This window comes from Mytilus californianus, unplaced genomic scaffold (genome assembly GCF_021869535.1).
Source record: "Mytilus californianus isolate M0D057914Y unplaced genomic scaffold, xbMytCali1.0.p SCAF_5, whole genome shotgun sequence".
Lineage (NCBI taxonomy): Eukaryota > Metazoa > Mollusca > Bivalvia > Mytilida > Mytilidae > Mytilus > Mytilus californianus.
In genome coordinates, this window is record NW_026262701.1 from 101,539,040 (window position 1) to 101,551,393 (window position 12,354).

The following is a 12,354-nucleotide window of genomic DNA, read 5'->3' on the forward strand; positions in this document are numbered from 1 at the left end:
TTTATAACGATCAATTTAGATTTATCAAAAAACTATTTATTTATACATCTTACAAGTGTGGACACAGATCAGTGTGGATAGTATGATTGGATGTTTGACAGTGTTTTATATGACAAAAGGAGTTCTATGTTTTATGTTTTCTATGTATTAACTGTGTTGCACAATGACAACCAACATGAGCATTAGGGGTGTTGTTTATGTAATATTTAGTTTTTTATGTTCAACACGGGCATGGAAGAGATACTAATTGCATTAATTACCAAATGATTATGATAGAATATATATGTTCCACATCTTTGATTTTGGATACATTTTGTAGCTAGGAGAGGAACACATAATAGGTTCATTTTTTTCTTAATGTGATTTTTTTATATGGGAGATGGTATCTGAGAACACGTATTTGCTTACTATTTGTATGGTTCTATTTATATTACTTTGTGGGGGATTGTCAGTATCATAAGTAAAAGATTTCGGTTAAATGTGGAAATTGTTTCTCAGTTTAGAAGACATTTAATGTTTTTTAGTAATGACAATGCCTGACATGATGATTCGGGCTAGATGAGCTAGAAAGTGAATTTCTGTGTTATTTTTTATTAATTCTTTAAAAATATCTCCTCCAAAGCTGGTCAAAGCAAAAAAAAGTTTTGACCAGTATGAAAATGATATCAACAAAAGAACCTTTGTGAGCATGCTTCAAAGACTCATAACTAACTACAGAAGTCATATGATAAAATGTCAAGTGGATATTATGAACATCTACTTAATATGTCTAAATATCTAAAAAGTTTTAGTATTCAATATGAAAAAGCTATTGCAAAAGTATTCTCTTTTCAGTTTTTTTTTGTTATATGGATACAAATATAAGTGATACCAATACAGTAAGGCAGTTTTGTTATGGTATGAAAGTGCAGTAATTAACATTTACTGTTAATTCACACAAATTAAGGAATAAACAAATGAATGATAAATGTTGAACATGTACAATGAAATATATTTTAGAAATCAATTAGGCCAGATAGGCCTTATAAGTTTTGGTCTTTTTCTTAACATACTGAATGACCATTTACACTCAGGACTGAGTCGCCAGTAGGCAGTACAGATGTAAATAAAAAATAAAGTGTAACAAAAGAACCTAGCATCATATTGCTAGTAGCGCCAGTAGCATTGTTTGGTGAATTTGTGCTTTTTTTTTTTAGTTTGGCTAATGGACAAAAAATGTTTGGTTCAAATCTAAATAAAATGCTTTTATCTCCCTATTACTTACATTGTACATAGAATGGATACTACTTTGACAATTCCTTGTACATGAGAGTTGTCTGTCAAATCTTTATTTCACAAAGAATTAATTGCATAACAATGAACTGAGCTCAAAGCAAAGCACTTTAATAATACACTTAGACAATGAGCTCAATCCAGTGATATACTTTGTACTACAGGTCCTTCATGAACATCCTACTGGCCAAAACCATATCTCAAAAACATGCCATACTACATGGTTGGATCAGAAGTCCTGAAAAAGACATGAACTTTATTAACATATTTTATGTATATACACCGGTTAAAACTTTAACAAATTTGTGGTAAAATCATTCAGTATCTAGCAACTATCAATCGCTTCATGCACAAATTGATGTAGGTTGAGTACCACTCTGTCAGAAATAAGAACATACCTCCACCTAATTTTAGTTAACTGATGAAGAAACATTCAAAACTATAAAATGTTATCTAATAGACTAGCTGCAATGAAATCCCAGTTTTCTAAAATGGTAGGTGGAACCTAAGACTCAAAAGATTTTAAACTATGCATTTTAAATATTGCAAATATACATGCAATAATATAATTCTCAAAAATTCGCTATATTTTTCCTTATTTTGTCTTTTGTTCGAGACTGTATATTGACCTCTAGATGTCTTTCAATTACATCCAGTTTGGCGTGGGTTGATGTTTGATTGTTGTACATGTTATATATCGACGTGGGATTTGTTTATATAAAGTAGGCGTGAAATAATTTTGGTTAACGGAAATCCTTTAACTTACTTCCAAATTAATGCTAATACTGAGGGAAAAAATTACATTGCTAAATAACCACTTTAAAACACATGCAAACTTTTTGAGAGAAAGTCATAATGCATGTAACATCTATTAGATCTTTTTTTAAACCATTCTAAACTACTGATAAGTGATAAAGTTTGTTAACTGTTACTTACCTTCAAAAAGGGGGTTGCATTCACTTTAATACATATACATATAAATATAATCAACAATACTGAGTGGAACACCTAGGATAAATAGAGGATTGTTTTGTAAGAATAGTTGCTGAAATAAGCAGGCAATATTCAAAGTAGAATAAAAAATATTACAGGACTGTGTTTTAAAGTAATAAGCATTGTGCAGGGCTCACGTTACCATGCTACTGGGGCATCAAATTCGCTTTCCCGGTCGCCACTTCGCTTTGACCGACCTTCAAAAGTGAAATCTAGCCGCCCTGTTGTTTACGATACTCAAATTCAGTCGCTTTTGTCATCGGCAATATTCAACATTTACCAAGTCGATGAAACAGCAATTTTTCATTTGAAAGTAAAGAAATTCAAAGACATAAACGATTTATTTTCTTTAGGTTAAAGCATTGATTTTAAAGTTGGTTCCATGTTATTTTCATAAAGACAATTTTTTTATCACTTCTGGTACTTGATACTCAAGCTTAGATCAAATCATTCTTTCGGCATAATAAGCTTGTTACTTCATTAGAACGTGATGAAATTAAAGATTTCTTGCTGTTGTGCAATACACTGTGCTGTTGCGCAATACTTAGTAAATCTGTCGTCAGACTATAAACAAATAAAGTTCAATTAATTCCCAGTCATATTAGAAATTTATAAAAATGTAAAGGGAGCTTGCATCAATAGATATAAACAATTCACTTAAGTTTCATGAGAATTGCTGACAGCATTTTTGAGCTATTGTCCGAAAACTGGAAAATCACCCCTTTTTTAATGAATAAAACCCCATCACTCAGAAATGTAAAATGTAAAATTTATAAAATTCTAAACGGAGCTTACATCAATATAGATATAAACAATTCACCAAAGTTTCATACAAACTGCTGAAAGCATTTTGAATTTTTGTCCGAAACTGGAAAATCCCCCTTTTTTCATGAATAAAACCCTGTAACTCAGAAATGTAAAATCTAAAATATATAAAAATCAAAAGGGGACTCATGTCAATAGATATAAACAATTCACCACAATTTCTTGCAAGTTGGTGAAAGCTTTTATTGTCCGAAAACTGGAAAATCCCCCTTTTTTTAATGAATAAAACCCCATAACTCAGAAACGTAAAATCTAAAATTTATAAAAAAACGAAAGGGAGCTCATTTCAATAGATATAAACAATTCACCAAAGTTTTATGCAAATTGGTTAAAGCGGATTTGAGTTAATGTCCGACATGTTGACGACGGACAGACAGACGGAAAACGGTATACCATAGTACGTCCTGTAAACGGGCATATAAAAATGACAGGGTGTCATACCACACCAAAACCTTCTGAAAGAAACACCAAGATGGCAAACAAATTTTTTTTTCATTGACAACCCTGTATAACCTTGCAGCAGCATCGAGTCTACATGCATTACCTTGTATATTTCATGTACATTGAACTTAAAAATTTGTGGTCATTGTCAAAGTTAGTTATGTCAGTTATAATTTACACATTTACTAAAACATGCCAGAGAAGTGCATGTACAAACTTTTGAATTTGATCTGCAAACTGGGAAAGCTATCCTTTTTTATGAATAAAATTCCACAATTTATTAAATTGAAAGGGAGCTTGCATCAATCGATATATATAAACAATTAACCAAAGTTTCATGACAAATGACAACTGCTTAAAGCATTTTCAAGTTAATGTCCGAAAACATGGAAATCCCCTTTTTTGAATGAATAAAACCCCTTACATTGTAACTGGATAATATAAATTCTAAAAATTCCAAAACAATCTAAAGGGAGCTCACATCAATACATGAATACAATCCCATATAACTCTGAAACGGGAAACCTAAAATTTATAAAATAATCAATTCACAACAGTTTCATGCAAATTGGTGAAAGCGTTGAAGAGTTAGTGAACAAAGCATTTTTAGAGTTAATGGGCCAACACCCTCTGAAGGAACACTATAATGGAGCTTCCTTTCCATTTTTATGGGGGGAAAAGGGTGGGGGGGTTGGGGGGGGGGGGGGGGGGGGGGGGCTAGGATGAAAAATTTTGTCCTGCATTTTTTTTTTCAGTTCGAGATGTAATCTGTCCTGCCTTTTTTTCTATTAGTTTATCCCGACTTGTTTTTACATAAATTGTCATCCTGCCTTTTTTTTTCATATTGTCTCATCCTGCCTTTTTTTCAAATTTCATCCTAGACCCCCACCCCCTAAAAATCAAATGGTAGCTCCCTAAGTTAGCAAACAAATTATTTTATTTTTACATTGACAAACCTGTATAACCTTGAAGCAGTATTAAGTTCATGTATTATCCCGCATATTATTACATGTACATTGAACTAAAACAAATTGTGGTCATTGTCAAAATTATAATTTACAGATTACTTTTCCATTGCTTTCAATTTAAGATTAGGGCATTTTTGTCATTGGAATTGAGTTTTGTAGTCGGAGATTACTCTAACCTCCAAGGGCTGTTTTGCGACACCAGCTAGGGCAGTGGGAATTCAGCTGGTCCCATATCAGATAGATGATATTTGCCCGTCCAAAGTGGATGTGCTGCTTCGTTGCTTCTGGAGGCGACTGGATCCATATAAATCAAGCCTCAATTTATTCATTTTTTTCTCTTCATTTAAGTAAGTTTGATCAACCTGCCACCCGTTATCTTCTCATATTTGGACAGTTTCCACATTGACCCATCAATACTGGCATTTTAGAGAGTACATGAATGCCCTTTACCGTCAGGCGTCAAACAGTCAATACGGCTACCGTTAGCGTCAAATATGTTAACATTTTACCGTGATTCGTCAACATATCCTTATCGTGATTCGTCAGAGGTCTCAAATAATTATCGTTACCGTTATTTTTGGGAAAAAATTAACGTGATTCATCAAAATCTGTCGATTTTTTTATCGTCATGCACCAAAAATTACCGTTAACGTCATTTGGCAAATTTCATTACCGTTATTCGTCATGAAGGTACCCCCATTACCACCCTCATTTTAACTTTATAAGAATGTCACATGACCAACATTATGGGAACTCATTTATGCAAATGACCCTTATCGAGCCTCAATTAGTTCATTTTTCTCTTCATTTAAGTAAGTTTAATCTGCCTGCCACCCGCTATTTTCTCCTATTTGGACAGTTGACACATCAATTCTGGCATTTTTACTTTTAACTTTTAAAGATTGTGACATGACCAACAGAAAAAGTATTTTACAATGCATTATGAGAGCTGATTTATGAAAATGACCCTTATTCAATAGGAAAACATAATCTAACACCTCATTCATTTATGATGCAAATAAGCTGAATGGCCGAATGTGTTTAATTTGAAAATAAAGAGTTAAAATGCCGGAATCGCAAAAACAGATGTTGGACATCAGAGCAATCTCGGACTATGAGTATGAGTTTTGGGCAATTTGTAGGGGGGAGGGTTCAAGGGAAGCAAATGCTCTTTAAATTATGCATGTTTCAAAAATTGGGGAAAATTACACAGAGAATTGAGTCATTTTTATATTCATTAAATAATGACTAATGTAGAATTACCTTCTAATTCTATAAAAAAAATTCACAACTACTGAACAGGAACAATCATGGTACTATTTTGTCTATGAAACTACACTATGACATCTGATCTGCAAAACCTACAAACAGACACAGAAATATCATCAAATAGTGAAATATACGATTGATTGCACCTTGTATGGATAGTTCCGACACGTGTTACATGGGGAGCCCGTTTGTTTACAAATAATAATGTCACGTGATCACGCACTGACCGTCACAAATTTTTATCCTCCGCCATTATTCATTACACAATATTACTGTACTTACACAATTCACAAATGCATAACTCATTCATCTTGCGGACATGCAATGGGAATGTGCACGGTTATCAAAAACTACAAAAAAAATTGCATGTACAGTTAATGAAGAAGTTATTTCATCAAATAGATAAGATTTTCGCTCATGACACAAATCGACTGGGTGTCATCGCCGTCGGGGATAATTGATAAATGGGATTAAATTGACCGCCAAGAAGGTGTAGAGAACCACCTCTGGAGAACCTTAACATTAATAAGTAATACTCACCAAAGTTTCTCTATAATTAACGCTATTTTCTGTTGGAAAATTTCAGAAAGATGCTGATAAACTTATTTTGTGACACAGATTATTTTCTTGTTTTGGCGCGAAATATATTCTTACTCTTAATGCTTGACGTAACAAAATTTGGATAGAATTATATTTAACTAAAGCCCAGCGTAAATATGCAGAAGCATGACAATACATTAATGATAAAATGTGTAAATATTTCTGTAAAAGAATATAATTTTACTTTACCAGTATACTTCACTTAGAATTACATTTGAGCGCAAGAAAATCTCTATGTGAATCGGCTGAAGGTTACCTCGGCTGAATCCCGGGGTCGAAGTTCAACATATCAACGGAAATTTTTGCGTGTGCTTGCGTTGCTTTAGATCGAGGCCACAGTTATTCAACCAATCGGGGAATGTTTACTTGGGACATACATCTATTTTTACTGCAGGTTTCGACATGTTTAAATCGGGATTATAGAAAAATGGAATGTTGTTGGTAGATACAAAACAGAAAATGATGAACACTTTTGGCAAAAGATAAATTGGATCGGGGGTCTGTGAATTCACATTATTTGTACAACTCTCCTTACTCTTGGGAAGCGTGTGCTTTGCACCGAGGCTTGCGTTGCTTTACATCGAGGCTTGCATTGCTTTACATCGACGCCATAGTAGTTCAACCAATCGGGGAATGTTTATTTGGGGCATACATCTATTTTTACTGCAGGTTTTGGCATATTTTAATCGAAATTAGAGAAAAATGGAATGATGTTAGGAGATATAAAACAGAAAATGATAAATATTTTTAGCAAAAGATGAATTGGATCGGGGTTCTGTGTATTCACATTATTTGTACAACTCTCCGTACTGATGGCAAAAAATGGAATTTCCGTGACCTAAATGGTTCGCGAAAATTAATATTTTTATATATATATAGTAACTATATAAATCCTTGGAATAATAATAACATGGAAGTATTACATAGTCAATATAATACTTCCATGATCATAACAAATATCAATAACCTTGATAGCCCTCACAAATGTAAATATTTTAAAGGTCCGTTATGCAATATTTGTTAGGTCATTTCATTTACAGATGAGTTGATTGATGGATTTTTAAGAAATAAAACTAATTACCAGATGATATCAAACAAAACAAGCGTTTACCTGTTGGGTCACGTAGTGGTCATATAGTCTCTAACAACAAAACATGGGGAGAAAAGTAGGCAATTAGGGTAGAAATAGGATAGAGAGGAAAATCTACAGGTAAAGTAAATACCATATTGAAGATTCATTATTAATTGTGGGATACCCATTTTCGTTGATATTTGGGTAAAGTTGATCGACGATTTTTTTTAGTCTAAATTATATCCAGTAGACTGACTGGCCTGAAATAATTTCTAACGAAATCATTATATAAAGTCTGTGTCGACCAATGTCCAGCACTTCGGTTTGTAAAAGGTTAGTAAAATTATTTTATTTTAATTTTTCGAACATAAACTTTGTTACTTTGCAATGATATCTTATGGTTACTTCAAAAAGTAGAATGATCATTTAGAGCATGTGAATATTTAAAATTTGTACTTGACATTTCTGAAATATACTTTATCTATCATGAATACTTCATATTTCAATAAAGCCATATTTTAAAGATATCAAATTGATATATTTCTGTTTTGATGCATAATATTCAGCTACTTGACAAAATTTGTCTTCAGGCTTTCATCATCTGATCTTAAAAGTACACGTATTGTTATTTTAAATCAGAGACTTATAATACTTGTCTCTGTTTTTATTATTTAAGGTATTATTACTTGATTTATTTTAAATGGCTGGGCGGGTCTTAACCGGAGCGCTAATCATAGATCAGTCCATCTATAAACAGGTGTTTTGGTATAAACTCTTCAGTGAAGTTATGGTAATTGATCTAGTTAAAATGTGTCAACACTATGCGCAAAGTAAATAGTGAAACACAAACGTTGATTTTCTTGTATAACAGAGCCTACAAAAATGTAAAAAAATTGTCACATTTTGGAAATATGAAAGTATAACGCTAGTTGCAAAATAAGCATATGCATATGTCGTTATTCTAAAACAAAAACAAAAACAAAAAAAAAAGATATATATTTAATATAGAATAATTTGTTAAGTTAAAGATATTTTTGAATAATTGTCTCAGTATGGGAAAGATTCTGAGGTAATTTTCATACATGTAAATTGTTTAACTTTAATTTCATAAAGTCCTAAACAATTAATTAAATAACATAATAGTAAAATAAAAGAATCAAAAGTGAATATTCTGATACTTTTTGAAATTTTAAATTCAGTGTAACTCTATTTCTGCATGAGTCAACTGACATAGTTTAACACTCTCTTTGACAGTTTTCCATCAACTAATGATGTTTGGTGTTACTAAAGAAGATAGAGCAGTCGGGATGAGCAACCTTCAGAGAGAAAGAAAGTACAAACTACAGAGAATAACTAATAGACAAGAACCTGGAGTAAATATAGAAAGAGAAATTGATGAACGTTTTGGGAATCAAGATATAGATGTTAGAACATCTTCTTCCTTGTCAAATGATGATGAGGAGGAGTTGGAGGATGATGAGGCTGAGGAGAAGGAAACAACTTTACGAACTGATGATGAAAATTTAGAAGCAAGAGAAATGGATGAATGTATTGATGGCGAAGACAGGGATGTCGAAATAAAATCTACACAAAAAATGAGACGTAAGCGTACTAGGGTTGTCGACAGTAGTGATAGTGAAAGTGAAAATAATATTTCAAATAACAAAAGAAACAAAGATCGAAATATTGAATATTCTTGTGGTAAATATAATACAAGAGATAGTGAAAAATCAGAAGATTCTTCGTTTGGCAATCATGAAATGGATGTGAAAACATCTTTCTCTTTGTCATCATCATCATCATCATCATCATCAGAAGAAGAAGAAGAAGAAGAAGAAGAAGAAGAAGAAGAAGAAGAAGAAGAAGAAGAAGAAGAAGAAGAAGAAGAAGAAGAAGAAGAAGAAGAAAAGGGAGAAGAAGAAGAAGAAAACGGAGAATCTAATTTACAAACTGATGATGAAAATTCTGACGATGAAAAGGAAAATGAAAAAGAACTCAAAGGGGAGATGTCAATTTTTAGATTAAATGTACATAAGGTCAACGGGCTTGCTAATGTAAAGTCAAAAGAACAGTTACTGAAGAAACTTGTCAAAGCAGTAACTGAAAGGAAATGTGTCACCCATGAAGCAATAGAAAAAAATAAGTGTAAACCTTTTTTAATTACTTATTTCTACTACAAAACTGAGAGGGATAAAAATTATACAGCAGATTCAATCAATAGAGATCGCAAATTGAAAGACCGTCGAGCGTTTATGCCTGGTTCCCGGAAACCTGGAAATATTCTAACTTATTATAGGTTTAAGACTTGCCTGGAAAATAAAACATTTCCAGAAGTGTATTTTCTGTGTAATGGCGATGGATATCATGCCATTCTTCATTTATGTGACACTACATTTAGGGCCAAAATAGCGAAGAAATTTATAGATGGCAACAAAATTAAAGAAATCGAGACTATTAACATCGCTGGACCTGATGTTACTACACAAGTTACATATAAAAGCAATTTCAACATCGAATGTCATTCCGAATCATTTCTGGAAAAAGTTGTGAATTCTCTGGCAGGCTATATAAAGACAGAAACAGATCTTCATAAACTAACCCAGTCAAAAGATGGACAAGACGTATTAATGAAAATAGGCTTGAATTTTGTCAGAGTGTGTAAACAAATGACATACGGTACTTATGCAAACATCCTTGATATATTTTCTAGGCAAATAGAGTTAGATTCAAATGAGAACCATGCATATTTTTTGGAAGCTTTAGACTATGTACAACGTGTATCCAATCAAACAGAAGCCGGGAAATTAAACAAACGCTTCGATAAGGAAATTGTAAATATGATAGCAGAAGAAACGTTGTCTGACCGATATTATTTAAGTCATCGATTTGCAAGAGATTGGGAAATAGCCTCTAAGGTTACTTTAAATGAACAATTTTATGATAGTTCTGTTAAGGATGATCCCGAGGATTGTGAAGGAATGTTTGAAATAGAGTCATGGAACAGTGCGCCGACTCTTCAGATGGTAACGCAAGCTCTTTACCGACACTTTCCATATATCAGTAAATTTACAGAAGCTTTGCGTCTAAAAAGAATAAAGCTGAAATTCTTTAGTCAAAATTGGCGGAAACAGGAACATAATTTGCAGGATTTTGTACATGGTTATATTGCTGATAAAAATGAAAAATACTATAAAATTGCTCAAAAATGGTTTTTCCTATCAGGGAAGTATAGTCAAATTATAGACAAGAATTTTCAAAGATTCTTAAAATTTCATCCCCTAATGGAATTTAATATCAACAATCAGTACAAAGGATCAGAAATTCTGGTATTTCCATGGTGTTTGTCTAATGAAATAGCCCACTTTGAACTAACTGATATGGCAACTTTATTGGCCATAGATAAAGAAAGTGCCAAAAAAATTGCCGACATTCTTTGTTGTTCTTTGACAGCTGTTGACAGTAATTGTTTTCAACTGACTCAAGGCAGTTGTCTCTTGCCCTATTCATCACCTTTTCATGAAAAACTTAGCAGAGAGATGAAAAATCTCCTAGGAAAAAGAAAAAGAAAAACTATGTCTACACCGGAAGATGCTGAATCTACTGCAATTTCCAGTATTCTTTTTCAGCTGTATAACCAAGAAGAGATACCTGGAAATTTAAAAAATATTCTAACAGAAAAAATCATATGTTGTGAACGTGTGAATGGACTGGAAGAATCTTTCAATATCATAAATCCAGTCATCACAAAGGAAATGTTACTGATGATTAAAAATTTGGACTCGAACTTGAGAGTAGGAAAGTTACTGAACTTCTTACGAAGTAGATGTCATTTGAGAGAGGAGGAATACAATGAACTATACCTTTATTGCGAACAGTTTTCTAAACTTGGATTGACGTATATACCTGGAGATAGAATACTATGTAATGATATAAAACTATTTGATGTTTTAGCTTTTGATGAAATCAATTCACAGACTTTTCTGTTTCATGTTAAAAAAGATCTTGAACACCAAACTAGGGAGGCATGTACACAGATACGAAATGCAGCTGAATTGTTATGGCATGATTTTATTAGGAACCAGGATAATTACGTGCAGTTATTCTGGGAAAAGGCTTCCAATTCATCAACTAGCGGCAACCCATCTTTGATATTTTTAAAAGAAAAAATGAACAAAATTGGCAAAGATAAATATATGCGAATGTTTTCCGAAGATGTAAAAATTATTTTTGTGTTTGCGTTCATGACACTTAGTGGACAAAATAAGAAAGAGATGACTGTCAGAAAGGCAATGACAGAAAAAGATTTCATCGATAATGACTTTCCAGTCGGTGTTTTCCAATATTTAAAAGAAAAAACTATATTGGAAGATAATGGTTGTATATCTGAAAGTTTTATTAGAATGACATCGCAACAATTTGAACATTTTGACATGAACATACTAAATGTTGATAAAGAAACAGCTCAAAAGCTTTACAGTTTCTTGTTAGAACAAACAACATACAACTTATCAACTACTACAAAACTAGAGCTGCTAACACTTGATTGTAATTTTTCACGATATCAGATGGGAGGAACGAGACATTTTGATCTTAAGATAATGCAAATACCATCAAAATAGAAAAGAAACAGTCAGGGACTGCATGTGACATTAATATATCAAAGTGTACTTACCTTTCCTTACAATATCCTCTCGTGTGAAATGTGTAAGGCATTTGTTGTTAACTGACAAAATTAAACGCTATGTTAAACTCGAACAGGATGTAAATCCTGCGTAACACATCGTCAGTGATTGTTTTATTTATTTGCTCCAAACTGATAAAAAAAAAAATCTTTTACAGTAGATTTTAATTACTCAAGATAATAATAAAAAATCGACTATATCAACACAATTGCAATTTTTAGTTCCACACACA

The 12,354-nt window shown here is 32.5% G+C and overlaps 1 protein-coding gene across 1 annotated transcript; it reads left to right on the forward strand.

Annotated features, from left to right (window-relative positions):
* Positions 1–7,314: 7,314 nt before the first annotated feature.
* Positions 7,315–12,067, forward strand: LOC127702115 (uncharacterized). Its single transcript, XM_052206188.1, has 2 exons — positions 7,315–7,578; positions 8,695–12,067. Exon 2 carries the CDS (start codon positions 8,709–8,711, stop codon positions 12,057–12,059), a length of 3,351 nt encoding a protein of 1,116 aa, XP_052062148.1. The 5' UTR covers positions 7,315–7,578; positions 8,695–8,708; the 3' UTR covers positions 12,060–12,067.
* The last annotated feature ends 287 nt before the right edge of the window (positions 12,068–12,354 follow it).